We start from the raw sequence: 18,291 nt of genomic DNA, 5'->3' as shown, positions 1-18,291 counted from the left end.
ACTGAAATTAATACTTGTAAGCATGTGCCTTTGTGCCGGTAGTCATCATCATTATTTGTTTTATGATCATTAAGAATATATATGATTTATATATTTCGCCTTTTTTTAGGTTATCCCTGACGATGCCCAATTTCCAAATGTCCTTTTAAACTGCAAACAACTGAGCTGTTACATTAATAGATATTGAAATAATAGCGAATTGATTGCTCTGGATCTTATATATATAGTACTTAAACATTGTTATCAACACTAGACCTGCTAGTGGGAGAGAAAGTGCAGTTATACAAGAGCAAATAGCGATGATTGATGTTAACTTCAAAGATTTTGAAGAACTAAGGGAACCTGGTTTTGACGCAACGAGATACACAAATGATTTACTAAAAACTATGAATACGGACTCAAGCACCCTTGAGATTGGTGCTACTAAAAAGAAAATACAATACGATGCTGCTGAACTTTCGAGCAGGTATGAACAATTCCTGAAAAGAAACTCATCCATTGTGTTAGAAAAATTCTATAACGATAAAGTCACTAATGAAACTATATCTAGTGGTCTAAAACCCAGTTTAGAATATCTGGATGTATCATATAAAAGACTAATGGAACAGGTACTTGTGCCTTATGAAAGAGCTCAGAAGTTACAATCGGTCCTAAGCAATGTCCACCAGACCTCGACTTTATTACGTGACGTATTAATGTTTTTGCATTTAACGCAGCAAATTGTTAATTTTGTTCCGTTACAAAATGAAAGCAAGCTCACCGTAGGAGCTCTTTCAAAATTGGCCTCCTTACATTATCAAATTCAAGTTAATCAAAGTCAAAATGCCAACTTGAAGTCACTTAAATTTGTAAAAGAGATGGAATCATCAACTCTAGCCCCTAGGAGGAAAAGTTTACTAGGGCATCTAGTTATCACAATATCGAGAGAATGCTTAAACTCCAGTAAACTTCGTAATAACCAGGATGATATTAAAGCATTGATTTATGCATTATATTCGGTGTCTGAACAAGAGTTTTACACTACAATCCAGAAGGTGATATTAACCAATGCTACGAACAGCTCGAGAATATTGAGTAAGTCTATAAACGCTATTAAAACTTTTCCATCATTATTCGATGATGTTGTTACTAAAGGACACGATATTGCACATATTGAGAAAATATTACAAAGCATAAAAACTGACAATTCTAATCTACTTGTCCAATTCCTTCGTTTGACCAGACCTAAATCAACAACTCCTAGAGACCTTTATTGGGGTAGGATCTCTAGCAGTTTTAAGCTAGAGTTGAAAACTGCCATTGATAGAGGTGGGCCAGTTGGTAAACAGTTAATAGGCAAACAAGATGCTATTGAAGACTGGATAAAAAGTGCATTTGAAAAGTATGTTGAGATAGAACCGGATTACTCAACAAATATCGAATACATGTCGAAAATATTTTAAGTACATTTAGAACTCCGCATATAGATAAGTTTTTATTCTATAAATAGTCCATAGGAAATGCTCAATAATTTTAGAATCTATTCTGTCCTAAATTTAGGTTTTATAGGTTGTAGATCGCTATTGTCTGCCTTCTTCTTATTCTTCTTACCACCACGTTTATGAAACATTTTCTTTCTCATCTTTTTAAGCTCTACTTCCTTAGCCTTTCTTTCATCTACACGTTTTGACCCCATCTTTCTCGCCAGTCTTTGCTTCTTGCCTGGTCTTCTCTTTTTATGTTTTAATTTAATTTCATTATCTCTGTCGATGAGTCTATTATATTCGTTAAGATCTATTACTTTCCCTCTGAACTTCTTCCAGCCCTCATTAGGTCCTCTTAACGAATCCTTAAGGACATCTTCATATGTGACTGCACATAGCTTTATATTTTGTCTCTCGAGTTCATTAATACGTTGAAAGTAATAATCTTTAGGACGTTCTTGAATAATTTCTTCGTGTTCCTCATTCAAAGAGACTTTCATCAGTTGTGGTTGGTCACTTGAGTCTTCTGTTACTGTTCCAAATGAAAATAAAGGAAAATCGAATTCTTGCTCTACCTCCTCATTAGGTTCTGTCGTTTCTTTGTCATTTGTATCATTTACATCAACAATCTCAAAGTCATCATGGACTACTTCAATTGAAGATTCACTATCCACTATGTCAGCTGCATTTTCATTATATAAATCTTTCCTTGATACCCTGTAACTATAAAAAAAAATTGACGTATCAATAAAACATCAGTTCAAAATAAATTATGTTAGTCAATAGGTTCTTCTAATAAAAAAGCTGAAACATTAACTAACTCAATATAAAGAATTAAACTCATTCAAGATAGAGTTAAAATGAATCAGTAAAAGCATTAAATGACAAATAGAGAATATTAGAGTTAAACATACACTTGTAAAGACATCGCTTTGAGCCCTAATAGCCTTTATTGTTATCTGCTGGTTTTTATTCAATAACAAAACATTGATAGCTATCTAAATAGATCAACAATGATCTTTTAAATACCTAATAGCAAGTGCTTACTAAAAGATACTGCAATTTTTTTTTTTCAAATCAACCGATGAGCTACGTGAAATTTTTTGTCAAGTCGTAGATCACCATAATATGTCTCTTCAATATGTATTTTCTGTAATATACATTAGGCGTATTTGAGTTATGTTCTCGATTATTTTACAATGATTTTATTCAACACATGATTATGTATACTTTGTAAAGACATAAATATATATATATACTGGGCAGCAAGTTCATACGTACCACTTTTCATTTCTGTGAGGAGTCTTTCTCGTTTTTTTATTGTCCTCATTACTGTTTGTTATTTGGTAATAGTGTTAGTTTTCAGTGATTATCGGTAAATCTTAAAGTTCTGTTTCAATTGATGCGTTTTATTACTATTTCATCATATTTTTAGTTTGGTTATGATGAAATGGTCCTTTCCGGATAAGTTTCTAGAATCATTTACTGATCTTATTTTTTAGTGTTTGTAGGAATTCACGGTAGCTTTCTGTACCGAGCACCTTATCTTCAACCAAGTTACTGGTTGCCCACATTCTCAAAGGTTGTAGTTCTCTGCCTGCAGCGTGGCCTACAGGCTCGCTGACAGATGGTCCTCTCACAATATACAAAGTTTGGTATGTAATGATGTCATCATGCTCTCTAACTTTTTGAATGATATTTCTAACTCTCTCGTTGAAGTCGGAGCCTTCGACAATAGGAAGTTCTTGTTTACCATTTGCAATTTGGAATATATCTTGTATTCCGAAAACATCATTAACTAGTTCTGGGACTGCGTCACCACCAACCCATAGAAATAGTTCTGATGCATTGTCAATTAGATATAGACCATATCTTTCGAATAATGATGCAGAGGAGTTGATTGGCTGAGGAAGAACAATTTCACCGTCTTCATTTGGATACCCTGCTTCATCTACCATGTCATGCAGAGAATAGACTTTTGCATAGGCACTCTTGATAAAGTATTGTAAAGGAGCAGACTCCAGGTTGTTCAAAGCAGCAGCTCTGTGGTCGCTTGGAACAACACCAGATCTAAAGGCTGTGTGTTTTGATAGAGCATGCATTAGCAATGGGAACATTCTCAGGTTAGCGGAGAATCTTAGAGGTGCACCACCAGCGGTGTTAGATACTACGATTTCTTTTTTGTAAGTGGCTAAGATATCCTGTACAGCTTTGCTTAGTAGATCTCTAGCATCTTGCAAGCTTGTGTTCATAGCCTTTTCAACAGCCTTACGAGCATAGAATGTGGTCATAGCCAATTGATCAGCAGAGGCATAGACTTCAGATAGAGATTCTGTAGTTGGAATTGCCAAAGTTATGATTCTAATTCTTCTTTGACTAGTGTTTAATGATAAAAGCACTGCAATTTGAATATAACAATAGTCGACCACTATGTTCTCATCAATCGACATTTCAAATACATATGATTGGTCTCTTGGCATAGTAGAGAAAGCGCAAAGATCTGAGGATCTATTAAAGAAGTGACCATAAAATGAGTTCATTCTTATTCCTGTGGAACCACGGGCTCTCATGACAGTTTCGGTGGATAGATCCATGGATAAGAATTTGGAGAATTCTTTGGTAAATTTGGTAACATCTGCAATGTTAGCTGCTGTAAAACCTGGGTAGAAGTGTGTCTGGCCACCAGTGAAACGACCTAGGTTCGAAAGTGTAGCCACATCCATGTAATCTTCTGAAGCCAAAAACATGTCCACAGATACTTGTGATTTACTGCATGTAATAGTAAAGTTTTTGTAAAAGGAGTCTTGACAGGATAGTAGCTGGGACGATTCCTTTGCAGTATTAGCAACACCAGATTCATTTCTTCTTTGTAGTTTACCAACCCCAGTATTAGGCAAGGTAGCAGAAACAACAATGATTTTACCACCAATGTTGGAAATCATGTTTTGTGCAGCCTTTAAAGCTGGACCCAATGCAAATTTGCTCATAATATTAAATTGGAAAATTTCAGGCAGTTGGTTCAGCAATTTCTCCAGATTGTTTCTACAGGAACTTAAAGACACAACCATAGAATGTGGCTTTGGCATGAATGGTTCATCCAAATCACAGACGTCCATCATTTTGATTTGGTCGGATTCCTCATCTAGAGGAACCGAAAAGTAATGTAGGGCATTGTCGACACACAAAATAGCAACTCTAGTTCTGCCATCGTGGTTTGGTAAAAATTCCAGAGTATCCAAGATGGATCTAGCAGTAGTTGCCAATAATCCATTCTTTACAGCATTCTGCGAGACATCTAATACAAAAACATATGTTGAAGGCGGTGGTTGTCTAACTGTATATTCCTTTGGAGCCAAATATTCCATAACAGCATGTCTAATTTCATTTCTGTCATAACGGTTAGCTGGGGAGCCTTCATAAGTTTGGTCTAATTGCATAGGAACATCATTGGCCAATCTACAAAAGTTACATCTCCACTTTCTACCTTGTTCAATGAATGAAGCAAACGGATTTAAGTATGCACGACAACGGCGACAACGAACCACTAAACCGTCCTCATTCAAAGGTGGCGGGTTGATTTCATCCTGTAAGTGCTGATATGGTCTAATCACCAGAGCCAGTGGCAGCTTAGATTTCTTTAATAGACTGCTACTTTTAGGCATGGCATTCAAAGTACATCTTAGATAATCTGAAGATGCATTAGAAGTTTCAGAAGGCACAATCATCTTCTCTGGAGCCACCATCAAAGGAGGTGGTGGCAAAGACAAGTCCTGGATTGGTGGAGGCAGTTCTGTTAGCAAGTCAACTGGGTAAAGCTGGTTCACAGGCCTATTTGAGTGGCTAACTGCACCAGGAGATTGCCCGTACATCTGAGGTTGTTGTGGTTGCATAGGTCGAGAGTATATCTGTTGTTGGCCATACATTTGTTGCTGAGCTGGCATTGGTTGACCTTGCATAGGAGCACCAATGTTCATATCACCCATACCAGTGGTAACTGATTGTAACTGATCGTTCAGCTGTTGTTGTGCCGGAGTAAACATTTGCGCCTCAGCACCCCCTTGAACCATAGGACTCATTGGAGTCTGACCATACCCTGGCATAACATTATCACTAGCTCCCATCATTGGAGTGCCAACCTGACCTGGAAACATGGCATCCTGTGGCAAGGCATTGGCTTGTCCTTGGCTATACTGAAATTGTGCCTCCGGATAAACACGTTTCTTATGGTGAGACATTATTTATTTAGTTCCTCTTTTTTTATTTCACAGTCTATTTGATATTCCTGTAACTTCAAATAGATATTAAAAATGATAGAATACAATTAGATCCTTGGTTTCAATATGAAATAGATTTTTTTTCTCGTAGAGTGCTCTTCCCTTTTGGTAGCAGAGACAACTGAAATCAATTGAGTCTATACCTCCAAATATATCTAATTGACGGTAATACCTGTCCCTGAAAACAAAAATAGCCCAGGGGAATAGCTTTCTGTCTGTCTTTCTAATTTTAAATTACGAAGTTGATGCCTTCTTCCGTCGGCTTCCCTCCTCGACACGAAAACTGCACTGAAATATTGGCTTGCTATACGTTTATGATTATACTTCACGTGAAGTAACTATATTATATTATATTAATTATATTATGGATATTATTATATCAAGATATTATTATATTGTATTATAAAGGATTGTATTGTATTGTATTCGACTATTAAAATGTAATAATGGAGTGATTTTCGATGTATAAACAGGTCTGTTTGTATGTTTTGTCGTTAAAAATATAAGTGAGATTAATAAGTTATGAAGAAGATAAAAATGTTCGAATATATATCATAAAGTTTGTGGTAATTAAAAAATGGAGATACCTACATGGAAGTTTAAAATAGATTTTAGAAAAATTAATTAGAATAGATTCGAGTTATTTGGTGGAGAGAAAAAATGTCATTAAAGGAATAAGAATGAAGGAACGAAAAATAAAAATAAACTGAAATATGGAAAAAAAAAATTTAGTGCGTTTTTGTTGCTGTAAGTTTATTATTTCCTTTCTTTTCTTAATTGTCTTTATTTAGTAGGATAGAACCCTTGTTGTTTGATGGTGGTCTTCTATGGCCAGTAGATATAGATGTGCCTCCTCCTTCAACCATAGTTCTAGGAGGCATTAATCCTCCGGTTCCGAGAGTTGGTACAGGATTCATATTAAATTTCGGCTTGAAACCACCACTGTTTGACATATTTGAGGAGTTGCCCGCGTTACTATTATCATTCCTATTATGATTAACGTTCTCATTATTAGAACTGTTTGACATACGTCTATCCATACCAGGTTTGGAGCCATGCTTGCTAGGAGGTGCCGTAGGAATAACTGAGTACCTTCTTTCATTATTAACTAGATCGACTTCTTTGACTCTCTTGGTATTCAAGTTGTATTCTGGAACCTTGAAGAAAGTATCTTTGTCCTCGTCATATTCCCATAATGCCCAAGTAATACCATATGGTTTCGTCTCTAAACAATAAACACTGTGAAGTGGAACGTCCAAATTGGAAATTATATCAACACTTAGATTCATGAAATAACCTAGCAATGCACGCGCGACAACACGGTGAGTAATAATCAAAACACTATCCTGAATTCTTTCGATTTCAGTTATAACTGGTCTCAACCTATTTATGACATCAAGATAGGACTCACCACCAATACCTGGGTAACGGTAACGAAGTTTATCTCTCTGTCTTTCAGCAAATTCCTGTGGGAATTTGGCTTGAATCTCTGGGAAGGTCATGCCTTCATAGTCACCGGCACTAATTTCATCCAGCATACGCATCTGTTTTATAGGATATTCGTCTTCGTTAAAATACTTTGCTGTTTCAATAGCCCTATGGAGCATACTGGTCCAAACAAAGAATTCGTTATAAAGTTGATCTGGTTGGTTTAGATCTGCAATGGAGGGCAACTCATCTTTATCCAACACATCATTTTTGTCAAGCCTGCCTTCATCCAGTTTCCGTAACTGTTCAACACCTTTTTTATTCTTTTCCATTTCATTAACAAAGAATTGAGCTCTTTGTTCGTCAATGAATTTTGCTAGAGCCTTTGCATATTTATCACCACGTGATGTGATATGCGAGTCACCACCAAGACGACCTAATACATTGTCCTGACTTTCACTGTTTCTTGTGATCCAAATTTGCCTCTCCTTCAAGTTGAAATTCAAAAGGTAGTATACAGTTTGGGACGCCAAAAAACCTTGAATTTTGTTAGCGATTACTTTTTTACCTACATCGATCATTTTGATGTATTGGATATCCTCATCGTCCTCTATTGGTTCGTAAGCCTTAATATAGTTAGATAGTCTTTCTTTGAAATCTCTTAGTGATTTCTCTGGGTCTTTACCTTTATAATCTGGTCCAAATAGCTTTAGCCTTATATTAGTCTCGACCACAGCCTTATTAGTACAGATTGACTCCAGAAATAAAACCTTTAAATGAGGACTCCTAGCTCTTATCCTTTCTAGAACGTGCTTTCTACGTTCTTTTGTAGTGTTCGTAGCATCAAATACACCTACTGAACCAGGTCCCTCCAGTAAATAATCCATTAGCTCTTCTAAAGTGTCAAGAGCCCATTTATCTCTAAGGTCAGTGTACTGAGTATTAGTTGGGTCAAAAAATGAAGAGTCCTGCTCTGATAGCCCATGTTCCTTAGCATATTTTCTTCTAGTATTTCCGACGTTGAAGACTCTGCAGTAGTACATGGAATAATTCAAGTACCTCGAGAGTTTGTTTGTTATGAAAGATTTACCAGTTGCAGGCAGACCGACCATAACAATAATCAGCTTAGAGCCGGGATCCTCCTTAGAGATGAGTCCGTCAGGTGATGTCTTGGACTTGGTTAGCCCCGGGACATCGATTGTAGTCGGTCTCCTCTTTGGGTGGTAGAACTGGGACGGAGACTTAACAATGGATGGGCTCGGTGATTTAGGAGAGACCGGCTCTTTCGGCGTACTGTTGTTGTCCTCATAAGGCACTTTTTTGTTCAAGTTAGCATTGATCTTCGAATTCACCAACGCCTGATTAAGTTGCACAAGACTCAGAGTACTGCTCTCTCTAGAAGATGTCGGTGTGGTCTCTGCAGACCCACTAGGCGAGTTCCACACACTTGTCACAGGAGTATCACTCAATGGCCTTCTTCTGAAAGAAGGTAAAGAGGAAAACTCATGCGAGGACAAGTTGTCCCTAGCCTCCGCGTCATCATCATCGTCATCTTCACCTTCACCTTCACCTTCTTCACCACCATCCTCATCTTCTTCACTATACTCTCCAACATACTTACTCCTTAGTGCCTTCCGCTGAGGATTGATCACAAGATCGTCGTCTTCAGTATCCGGAATAGTCAAATCATCTTCATCTTCATCACATCCAAATACCTTCACTTTACGCTGAAACGATATAGCTGACGTACTATGACCAACACGCTTCGTATCTTCCTCCTTCCCACTATTCGTCGGCGACAGATCAGAAGAAGTATCCATATTAAACACAACCCTTTATTTTGTTTTTCTTCAGTTCTTCTTTGTCGTTTGCTTTTTTTTTCTTTCTTAGCTTTCCTAAAATTATACGTTTATCTTTCCCTTCTTAATTAAGTTACTTCAGCTGAATAAATCTAGTATAGTTCCAAGTAAAGATAATAGTAAGATCGTCTAAATGGCTTATTCTACCATTGTTGCCTTTCCCCTTTGCTCTAATGAAAATCCCCTTTGTCCCCTTCTCGGCCTTTGGGGCCTTTAAATTTTTTTTCTTCTTTAAAGGCTCTTCTCGAATTTTAAATAGTGTGGCCTATTCGTTATCTTGCCAATCCTTGTGATCTATATAAGAGAGCCAAGAGTCAGTTATTCATCAAGCTACTAACTACTCTAACTGCTATTGTGTTTGTCTTTTCTGGGATGCTCTTAGCTGCTCTCGTTGGGATACTATGTTTATTAGCGTTGCCGGTGGTACGGACGCCGTTGTATGAGCTGGTTGGTAAGAAGTTTGTGAGGTATCAGAGGCGTGCTCTTGGGAGAAGTCGGTATACGACGAAGTATATTGGGTTTTTCCATCCGTATTGTAATGCTGGTGGTGGTGGTGAAAAAGTGCTGTGGAGGGCTGTTGCGGAGACGTTGTCATATGACCGGAACTGTTTCGTGGTGGTGTACACCGGAGATGTTGACTCTAGTCGCGAGGAGATTATAAAGAATGTGCGGCACAGGTTTGATTACGACATGGATTTCGAGCGTGTTGGGTTTGTGTTCTTGCACCATAGGGACTGGGTTGATGGTAAGACCTGGAAGCATTTGACGTTACTGGGACAAGCGGTTGGGTCTATGCTCTTGACTGCTGAGGCGCTAGTTAGGTTTGTTCCTGATATATGGTGTGACACTATGGGCTATCCATTTGGTTATCCCGTGGTGAAATTCTTTACGGGACTTCCTATCATTACTTACACACATTACCCAGTGATCTCGTCAGATATGTTGGAGAAGCTGGAATTGGAGATTGAGAAGTCTCCTTCCAAAACTGGTACCGCCAAGCTTATCTACTGGAAGTTGTTTATGCGCTGGTATAGGTTCGTCGGGAGTTGTGTAGATGTTGCTACGACAAATTCTACGTGGACCAACAACCATATAAAATCAATCTGGACAAAGACGCAATCAAGGGTTATCTATCCACCTTGTTCCACTGAGAAACTTGTTGCACATATCGGTGTTGACTCCGAGGACTATAGCCAGAGAAAAGACCAGGCTGTGATCATCGCTCAGTTTAGACCAGAGAAAAGACATACTTTATTGATTGATAATTATGCAGAGTTTCTAGATAGACTTGAACCTGGTCAGAAACATTTCAAATTGATAATGGTAGGCTCTACAAGGTCAGCTGATGATAGGAAATACGTTGAATCATTAATGACACATGCCTATGAGGATCTAGGAATTAACAAGGACGATTTAGTGTTTAAAACGGATTGCTCTTATGAGGAGGTTAAAAATATCTTGAAGGAATCTACCTTCGGTATTAATACCATGTGGAACGAACATTTTGGTATTGCAGTAGTTGAGTATGCTGCAGCTGGGCTGATATCACTGGTCCATGCATCTGCAGGCCCATTGCTGGATATAATTGTCCCTTGGGACTCGACCAGCAAAAGAGAACTTCCGTATGATCAGATAGATGAGAACAACAGAACAGGTTTTTTTTTCAAAGATAAGAGCGATCCAGATTTCAAAGAGTCGAAGGAAGAATTCCAGAAGTATGAGACATTGTCACAAGTATTTGAAAAAGTGAACACGCTGACTGTCGAAAAAAGGAAAGCCATATCGCAGAGAGCAAAAGATTGTGCTCTAAGTAAATTCTCGGATAAACAGTTCGATCATCAGTGGGATCATGCTCTTGACGATCTTGAGCACAAGGTTTCGCGGCTAGGATCGAACTAAATCACCAACCCACAGCAATTTTTTCTCTATAGTTAAGACTGTTTTTTATTTAGATTCGCATTTGAATTGATATTTTAATGATAGAGTTAATTGTATTTTCTATACATTGAGTACATAATAATAATATAGACTAATAAGTAAAACTATACTTGATTCTCCATATATCTCTCACAATCGGGCCTTACTACTATTACAGGCATTAATAACTACATTGACTTATAACCGTCTCATTATCATATCATATTTGACGTAAGAAGCACGTGATTGGAAATTTCGGCGTGGGGGACCTTGAAGGTCTTTCTAATTTAAAACAAGGACTCAATTCATAGACCTTGTCAGACCTTGTAGTCCCTGAATAACGAACCGCTAAGCTTCAACAATTGAGTATTCTTCATCATATAGCAGTGTTACAATATGTCCTCGTCACCGGCAATTAGAGAAGCTGCAAAGCAGATAGTGAAATGTTTAGAACGTTTTCCTGAAGATAGATTCAAGCACTTAACCTCCTTCAAGGACATCCAGATGAATAGATTCAGGCGTATAGCTGGTCTTGCATTCAAGGGCGAAGAAGAAGGAGGAAATAAGCCCAATCTTTCAGATGTTAAGGACATGATTACTAGGACTTCAGGCCCATTGGGATTGCAGAAGGACTTCCTGAAGAAGCTACAGGGTGCTCTCCAGAATGATACAGCCACTGAGCAAGATATTTCGAGGCAAAGGCATTCTCTGGAAGCACTTATGAGTAACAAATACAAGAACTACTACGATGTTGGAGACAAACTATACAGACCCAACGGTAATCCTCAATACTACCAGAGACTAATGGATGAGATCACTGGACAAAAGAAAGAGAACTTACTGACTGGTTTGAGAACTGTGTTCTTTGGTAAATAGGGTCTTAGTCAGCATTTTTCCACAACCTGTATATATGAAAATTCAATATGACATTTTAGAGTTGGAGTAACTTCCTACAATAGGAAGTTTTTGATAAATAACTCATGTAATATTCATTAAACAATAAACATTTTTTTTATTATTCATAGACTAATGTATATTTGATAAAAATATGTACGTAGTAAGGATGGAGAGGACATTAAATGCATTATTATTTATTCATTTCTTGGCATACATTAAATTAGCTTTACCTCCGGGACATTTTAGAGTGCTTCCAACAGTCGCTAAAGCAGTTTGAGCAGCCTCAATAGACTCATATTCTATAAAAGCAACACATCTGATGGAGACTAATCTAATTTCTTTCAATCCTACCACTGGAATTATCCTTTTAATACTATCAACTGTAATATCCTTAGGTAGATTAGTTGCCAGTAATATGAAATGCGGTGGATTTACAGGTATTTCCTTCTTTGGAAGTGGTTTTGTTTTTGAAGGGGAGATTTGCGTATCAATATCAAGTTTTGGCTCATACTGAGTTAATATTTTAGCTTCTGCCTGTCTGATATTATCTTCACTTTCGCCCCTAGTTCTTAATTTTGACCTTAATCTACGAAGTTTCCTCTTTAGTTGGTGTTCTTTCAACTTCTCAGGATCATCATGCAGTTCCTCTCTTTTAGATTTGTTTTTAAGAACTCTATTTAAGAGATTCTGATCTCTGAAGTATAACCCTAGCAAAGAATCTTTCTTAGCAAAATCAATCTCTACTGCCCTTCCACCTACTTTCAACGTGGTTTCCTTACACCGTTCTGAAAAATTCTGTGCCGCTGAATGACTCGTAAATGTTAGGAAACATTGGTTTCGCAGTTTCGAGCTCTTCGATACAGACATGGCTACAAGCCCAATAGCCTCATCCAACATCTTCTCTGCAACTAAATGATTACTTTTATCATATTGTTTGTAATGTAAAGAGGTCGGTACCCGTAGGTGAGAGTTCCTGACATATTTGTTGTCTGGATTTACACATCGCAGAAACTGTTTTATGTAATGCTCTTTGTTGAGCGGCCTCCGTGGCATATTGCGTACGTATAGCGTCCGTACCTTTTCCTGGTTATCCATTAATGATAGTACAGCCGATTAGTTTCTAAATCTTGGTCTTGTTCACTAATACACTATTCTCATCTTTAACTGAATTGGCCCATCATTAAAAGGTAAATTGAAATTTTGTAATCTTTAAAAATATCAAGGTCACGTGATTGTATAGTGAAAGGTACTTATCTGAGGCTTCTTTTGAACTATCGAGAATATAAATTATGTAGAAGATTTTTGTTTTTAAAATGATACTTCAGTAATATATTAACCAAACTAAGTAAAGTATGTGTATATATAAAAGGGGTGTTTTTGTGCGTTGTTATAATAAAAAAAGGTGCTAATAGTAAATAAATAATAGATGAAAGTAAAATGAAAAAAAAAAATGTCATAAGCATTTTTGGATAAAATACAAATAAATCTACATTTATTCTTCATTTTGTTCACTATATTAATTGATGAGCAATCGACGCGTTGGTAAAATCAAAAAACTAGTTCTCGATTACGTCAGTTTTACTTTTGTATATTGTTATCAATTAATGAACATAATATAAAAAATAAATGCATTTCTTTTTTTAAGGAAATTTAACAATCACTATGCTTATTTCTTAGCAGCCTTTTGAGCGGCCTTGGTGACCTTACCAGCCTTGTCGGTCTTTTCGACGGACTTGATAACACCGACAGCGACAGTTTGTCTCATGTCTCTGACAGCGAATCTACCCAATGGTGGGTAGTCAGCGAAAGCTTCAACACACATTGGCTTGGATGGAACGAACTTAACCAAAGCAGCGTCACCGGACTTCAAGAACTTTGGAGAGTCTTCCAACTTCTTACCGGATCTTCTGTCGTTCTTTTCCAACAATTCGTCGAATCTACAAGCGATGTGGGCGGTGTGACAATCCAAAACTGGAGAGTAACCAGCAGAGATTTGACCTGGATGGTTCAAGACAATGACGGTGGCGTTGAAAGAAGCAGCGGCCATTGGTGGATCGTTCTTGGAGTCACCACAGACGTTACCTCTTCTGATTTCCTTGACGGAAACGTTCTTAACGTTGAAACCAACGTTGTCACCTGGCAAACCTTCAGTCAATTGTTCGTGGTGCATTTCAACGGACTTGACTTCAGTGGTAACACCAGCTGGGGCGAAGGTAACAACCATACCTGGCTTGATGACACCGGTTTCAACTCTACCGACTGGCACCGTACCGATACCACCGATCTTGTAGACATCTTGCAATGGCAATCTCAATGGCTTGTCAGTTGGTCTGGAAGGTGGTTCAATAGCGTCAATGGCTTCCAACAAGGTCTTACCCTTTACGACACCAGACTTGGTTTCCTTTTCCCAGCCCTTGTACCAGTTAGCGTTGGTGGTGGCTTCAATCATGTTGTCACCGTTCCAACCAGAGATTGGGACGAATGGAACAGTCTTTGGGTTGTAACCGACCTTCTTGATGAAGTTAGCGGTTTCCTTGCAGATTTCTTGGAATCTGGATTCGTCCCACTTGACGGAGTCCATCTTGTTGACAGCAACAATCAATTGTCTAACACCTAGAGTGTAAGCCAATAGAGCGTGCTCTCTGGTTTGACCGTCCTTGGAGATACCGGCTTCGAATTCACCGACACCACCAGCGATAATCAAGATAGCACAATCAGCTTGGGAAGTACCAGTAATCATGTTCTTGATGAAATCTCTGTGACCTGGAGCATCAATAACGGTAACGTGGTACTTTGGAGTTTCGAACTTCCACAAAGCGATATCGATAGTGATACCTCTCTCTCTTTCAGCCTTCAACTTGTCCAAGACCCAAGCGTACTTGAAAGAACCCTTACCCAATTCAGCGGCTTCCTTCTCAAACTTTTCGATGGTTCTCTTGTCAATACCACCACACTTGTAAATCAAGTGACCGGTAGTAGTAGACTTACCAGAATCGACGTGACCGATGACGACGACGTTAACGTGTTGCTTGTCCTTACCCATTATTGATGTATTTCTTAGTTTGCGTTACTTGTATTACTATATCTATCAAGAAAAAAAAACTTATGATAAAGAGAATTGATTTTCTAGAAATAAAAAAATTTTTCAATCGTCTTTAAATAGTGATGAATTGAATGAAAAAAAAAAAAATTTTTTTTTTTAAAAAATTTTTTCATTAATTTGTCCCAATATTTATTCCTTTGAAAAAAAAATTTTTCATTTTTTTGTCCTTAAAATTGTCCCTTTTCCCACTATCTCATCAGTTATGTACGGGCTTTTCTAGCACAACTCTGAACAAAAGAAATTTTTTTTTTCTTCTTCAATACAGCCAACAACTACAGAAAACAATTAAAAAGAGCCCCATCGGACAAATATTTTTATTAGATGCTTTGGGACAAATTCACACAAAACAACGTAGAGAAGATGCAAAAAAAAAAAAAGCAGCTTGCTGTTTTGTTGCTTTTTTTTCTTTAAAAAAAAAATTTATTTCTTTTCATACTTCTACGGCACATTCTATGTTTTCCTTTTGTTCTTTTTCCAGTTTGGCCAACTAACCCTCTACCATTTCGTCTGCGATTACATCATTTGTCCTTTTTTTTTCCTCGTTGGGCCACTACCACTGCTCTCCTTCTCCCCTCACCCCCATTGTGTCAATGTATGTGGTGTGTGGGTTATTATTTCTTTTTTTTCAACGATTCTTTCTTTTTTAAGCTGGGTAATGATGGTATACCACATGACTTGTCGTTACAACGTATCTGTACACGCCATTATGTATATACTCTTGGTGGATATACTCTTATTGTATGCATTGTTGTTGTTTCTATACGTTATCTAGGCTATCTAGTATATCGTTTTGGTGTTCCATATCTCTATAGGATGTGGTTCTTTGTCTTGTATTTCGCTTGAAGAGTGATTGAACTGTGGTGAGGCCCGTGAGTAATGCCGTTGGGATACGGGACCACAGTGAGGTTCCTTGGTTGTGCATCTCCCATCTGAGGTCAGAGAATTCTGGTAGCCTTATAGCTCCCGGAGTTCCGTCGTCTCCGCGATCGCTTAGTCCACGACTAGTGCGGTTTCCTGTCTCTGTGGGGCGCTTGTTGAATAGCCACTTTCTGCATGCGAACTCGACTAGGAAGAATATAATGATAATGCTGAAGAATATACCGTAGACGTTCACCTCATTGGTCTTATTCGATGTTGGGCATGCGTAGACACTTCGTATCTCAAAGAAGTACGAGCACTCGTGTAAGTTTCCGATATAAGATATCTGAGCCTTGGAGTTCACAGACCGGTCACAGATGAAGTTGAGTAACGTGGCCTTGCGGTCAATACCATTGGGGCACATCGAACCGTTCTCATATTTGAGTGTCAGTGTACGAGACTCGCTGGTGCTACCCCCGCCTCCCACGAGATGTGGCCTCGTGCTGAAATCGCCAATTGATACCAATCGCCTGTTGTTCTGGTACTTCGTATCATTAACGGTGTAATATGCACCAGTAGTGTTCTCCAACTGTTTCTTCTCATCTTTCGTCACTGCCGATGAGCATATACTGAGTGTAAAGTTGGTACTGCCCTCCAAGTCTCTAACTAACCAACGAGACTTGTCACTGAACTTCCTATCATATGAACTCTGTGGTCTATCATTGGGAGTCGCTGACAATTGAGATAGGTCGATATAAGACCCCGTCAACGGGTTCATCACCGCACAAAACAAGTTTTTGTCTACCTCACTTATTCCAACCACTATACGCACCAAAGCTATCCAGAGCCATAGTGTCCTCATCGTTTATCGTTTATATCCTGTACTTATAGTTTTTTCTCTTCACCCTATTATTATTTAATCTAGAAACCTTTAGCTTTTGTAAATGAGTTGCCTTTGTATAGTTGATACTAGTATGACGTATATACCCTCTTCCCCTTACCCCCCTCATTATATAGCAATATCAGTAATTTATTGTATAACCTCTAAGTATGTGTCGTCCCTTCTTATTGATAAGGTACCGCGCCATGCAGAGCACGAAAGAAAATGTAAACATTCATCACCAAAACATAAAAAAAAAAAAAAATTATTGTAGAAATCATAGAGCAATCCCTAAAACTTATCATGTAAAATGTTTAACATAGAAAAGCCTCGATTTACAGTTTATCGCTACTAGCAATCTTACCCTTGTACAACCTTATATCAACCTCTATTTTTTATTTTTGTGTCAAATGAGAAGAAGTATGTATTTTTTCCATAAACCCCCCCAATATAAAAATACCATCGCATATACAAAAAGTGAAATTGTAGAATAGTAGTTTATTATAGTTTTTAATTTCCCCCTTTAATCAAGTCGCCAAATGTCTGACTCACGAGATGAAGTAGTCACTGTTCCTACTATGGAAATGCAAGATTCAGACGGCGTCTACCTGGTTCATAATTTAGATGCCCGGATCAACAAACTCTTCGAACAGACAATGGAGCTGGAAGAAGAAATCAAAGCAGACGAGCAGGAGGTACAAAGCACTATCCGAGAGATTAGCTCAGAGATCAAACAAATCGAGATTGCCTCAACCTCACGGTCCCGATGGTACAAGAGGTGCACATCTGTATGGAAGGACTCCCACTGTGCCATATGGATAAGACATAAACTGAAGCGATGCCATAATACACGCTCTGCATCGCAAGTCCAAGCCTCTATACAATTACGATCCAATAGAGTCCCAATATCCACTACTGTGCATGAAGGATCAGAAACAGAACCTCAACGCAGCGAAATAAACGCCGACGCACACGGCCTCGCCAACGACGGAGAAAGTATAATCACTACAGCCAGTGAGCCACAAGCCAGAGCCACTGGGAAAAAGTACCGCCAACTGCAGCACGCAACACCGAGACTCGAAAAGGACACCGTCAACGACAATAACTGTGAAACCCCAGAACTCGAGCCCCTACCACCCGCACTAGCGCCTTTCCATGGCCCTGCCACAACCACTGTAACAACCGGAAACGAGAGTACCGTGGCCTCCAGCAGCACTGCACACGATACACTGAGTTCAGTACCTATGACCCGGCAATCCTACTCGTCTTCATCTCTTAGAGACTCACGCATTGTAAGAACACTGAGACGTGGTGTACCCTCGGTTATTACCCGCAGAGAAAAAACTATAGACAGTAATATATGTTACCCTCCCCCTTTAACTTAAAGCTAATAATAGTTTATTTTGGCTATTTTTTTTTTGTAGCTTACGTTATCCATTCTACGGCAAAGAACAAAGAACATCCGTAGAACAGAATGGAAGAAGAAGCTATTAACGCTGAATTGTCGTGTTATACGTCATCCAGCTTCTACTACTTTGGTACGTGTTTTTCTTAGATAAAAGGTTATTTTACGTTTCTTCTAGCATATCTAAATAGGCTATTAGAATGGTTT

At 38.4% G+C, this 18,291-nt stretch overlaps 9 protein-coding genes across 9 annotated transcripts; 3 read left to right on the top strand and 6 right to left on the bottom strand.

Annotated features, from left to right (window-relative positions):
- Positions 1-299: 299 nt before the first annotated feature.
- On the top strand, positions 300-1,442 carry COG5 (Golgi transport complex subunit COG5; the record flags this gene model as incomplete). The annotated part of the gene is made up of 1 exon (XM_071051279.1): positions 300-1,442. One exon carries the CDS (start codon positions 300-302, stop codon positions 1,440-1,442), a length of 1,143 nt encoding a protein of 380 aa, XP_070907975.1.
- A 77-nt stretch (positions 1,443-1,519) lies between these two features.
- RNJ42_01112 (uncharacterized protein) lies at positions 1,520-2,391 on the bottom strand (the record flags this gene model as incomplete). The annotated part of the gene is made up of 2 exons (XM_071051278.1): positions 1,520-2,186; positions 2,378-2,391. The coding sequence occupies 2 exons, from the start codon at positions 2,389-2,391 to the stop codon at positions 1,520-1,522; spliced, it is 681 nt and encodes a 226-aa protein (XP_070907974.1).
- Positions 2,392-2,941: 550 nt separating this feature from the next.
- On the bottom strand, positions 2,942-5,698 carry SFB2 (COPII subunit SFB2; the record flags this gene model as incomplete). The annotated part of the gene is made up of 1 exon (XM_071051277.1): positions 2,942-5,698. The coding sequence occupies one exon, from the start codon at positions 5,696-5,698 to the stop codon at positions 2,942-2,944; it is 2,757 nt and encodes a 918-aa protein (XP_070907973.1).
- Positions 5,699-6,510: 812 nt separating this feature from the next.
- RNJ42_01110 (6-phosphofructo-2-kinase/fructose-2,6-bisphosphatase) lies at positions 6,511-8,985 on the bottom strand (the record flags this gene model as incomplete). Its single annotated transcript, XM_071051276.1, has 1 exon — positions 6,511-8,985. One exon carries the CDS (start codon positions 8,983-8,985, stop codon positions 6,511-6,513), a length of 2,475 nt encoding a protein of 824 aa, XP_070907972.1.
- A 411-nt stretch (positions 8,986-9,396) lies between these two features.
- Positions 9,397-10,923, top strand: ALG11 (alpha-1,2-mannosyltransferase ALG11; the record flags this gene model as incomplete). The annotated part of the gene is made up of 1 exon (XM_071051275.1): positions 9,397-10,923. One exon carries the CDS (start codon positions 9,397-9,399, stop codon positions 10,921-10,923), a length of 1,527 nt encoding a protein of 508 aa, XP_070907971.1.
- Positions 10,924-11,337: 414 nt separating this feature from the next.
- CBP6 (Cbp6p) lies at positions 11,338-11,817 on the top strand (the record flags this gene model as incomplete). The annotated part of the gene is made up of 1 exon (XM_071051274.1): positions 11,338-11,817. The coding sequence occupies one exon, from the start codon at positions 11,338-11,340 to the stop codon at positions 11,815-11,817; it is 480 nt and encodes a 159-aa protein (XP_070907970.1).
- A 219-nt stretch (positions 11,818-12,036) lies between these two features.
- MUD1 (Mud1p) lies at positions 12,037-12,933 on the bottom strand (the record flags this gene model as incomplete). The annotated part of the gene is made up of 1 exon (XM_071051273.1): positions 12,037-12,933. One exon carries the CDS (start codon positions 12,931-12,933, stop codon positions 12,037-12,039), a length of 897 nt encoding a protein of 298 aa, XP_070907969.1.
- A 571-nt stretch (positions 12,934-13,504) lies between these two features.
- Positions 13,505-14,881, bottom strand: RNJ42_01106 (translation elongation factor EF-1 alpha; the record flags this gene model as incomplete). Its single annotated transcript, XM_071051272.1, has 1 exon — positions 13,505-14,881. One exon carries the CDS (start codon positions 14,879-14,881, stop codon positions 13,505-13,507), a length of 1,377 nt encoding a protein of 458 aa, XP_070907968.1.
- An 817-nt stretch (positions 14,882-15,698) lies between these two features.
- MRL1 (Mrl1p) lies at positions 15,699-16,661 on the bottom strand (the record flags this gene model as incomplete). The annotated part of the gene is made up of 1 exon (XM_071051271.1): positions 15,699-16,661. One exon carries the CDS (start codon positions 16,659-16,661, stop codon positions 15,699-15,701), a length of 963 nt encoding a protein of 320 aa, XP_070907967.1.
- Positions 16,662-18,291: the final 1,630 nt, after the last annotated feature.

This window comes from Nakaseomyces bracarensis (assembly GCF_045282275.1).
Source record: "Nakaseomyces bracarensis strain CBM3 chromosome Unknown Scaff5_0, whole genome shotgun sequence".
Lineage (NCBI taxonomy): Eukaryota > Fungi > Ascomycota > Saccharomycetes > Saccharomycetales > Saccharomycetaceae > Nakaseomyces > Nakaseomyces bracarensis.
This window is presented reverse-complemented; position numbering and strand designations above follow the sequence as displayed.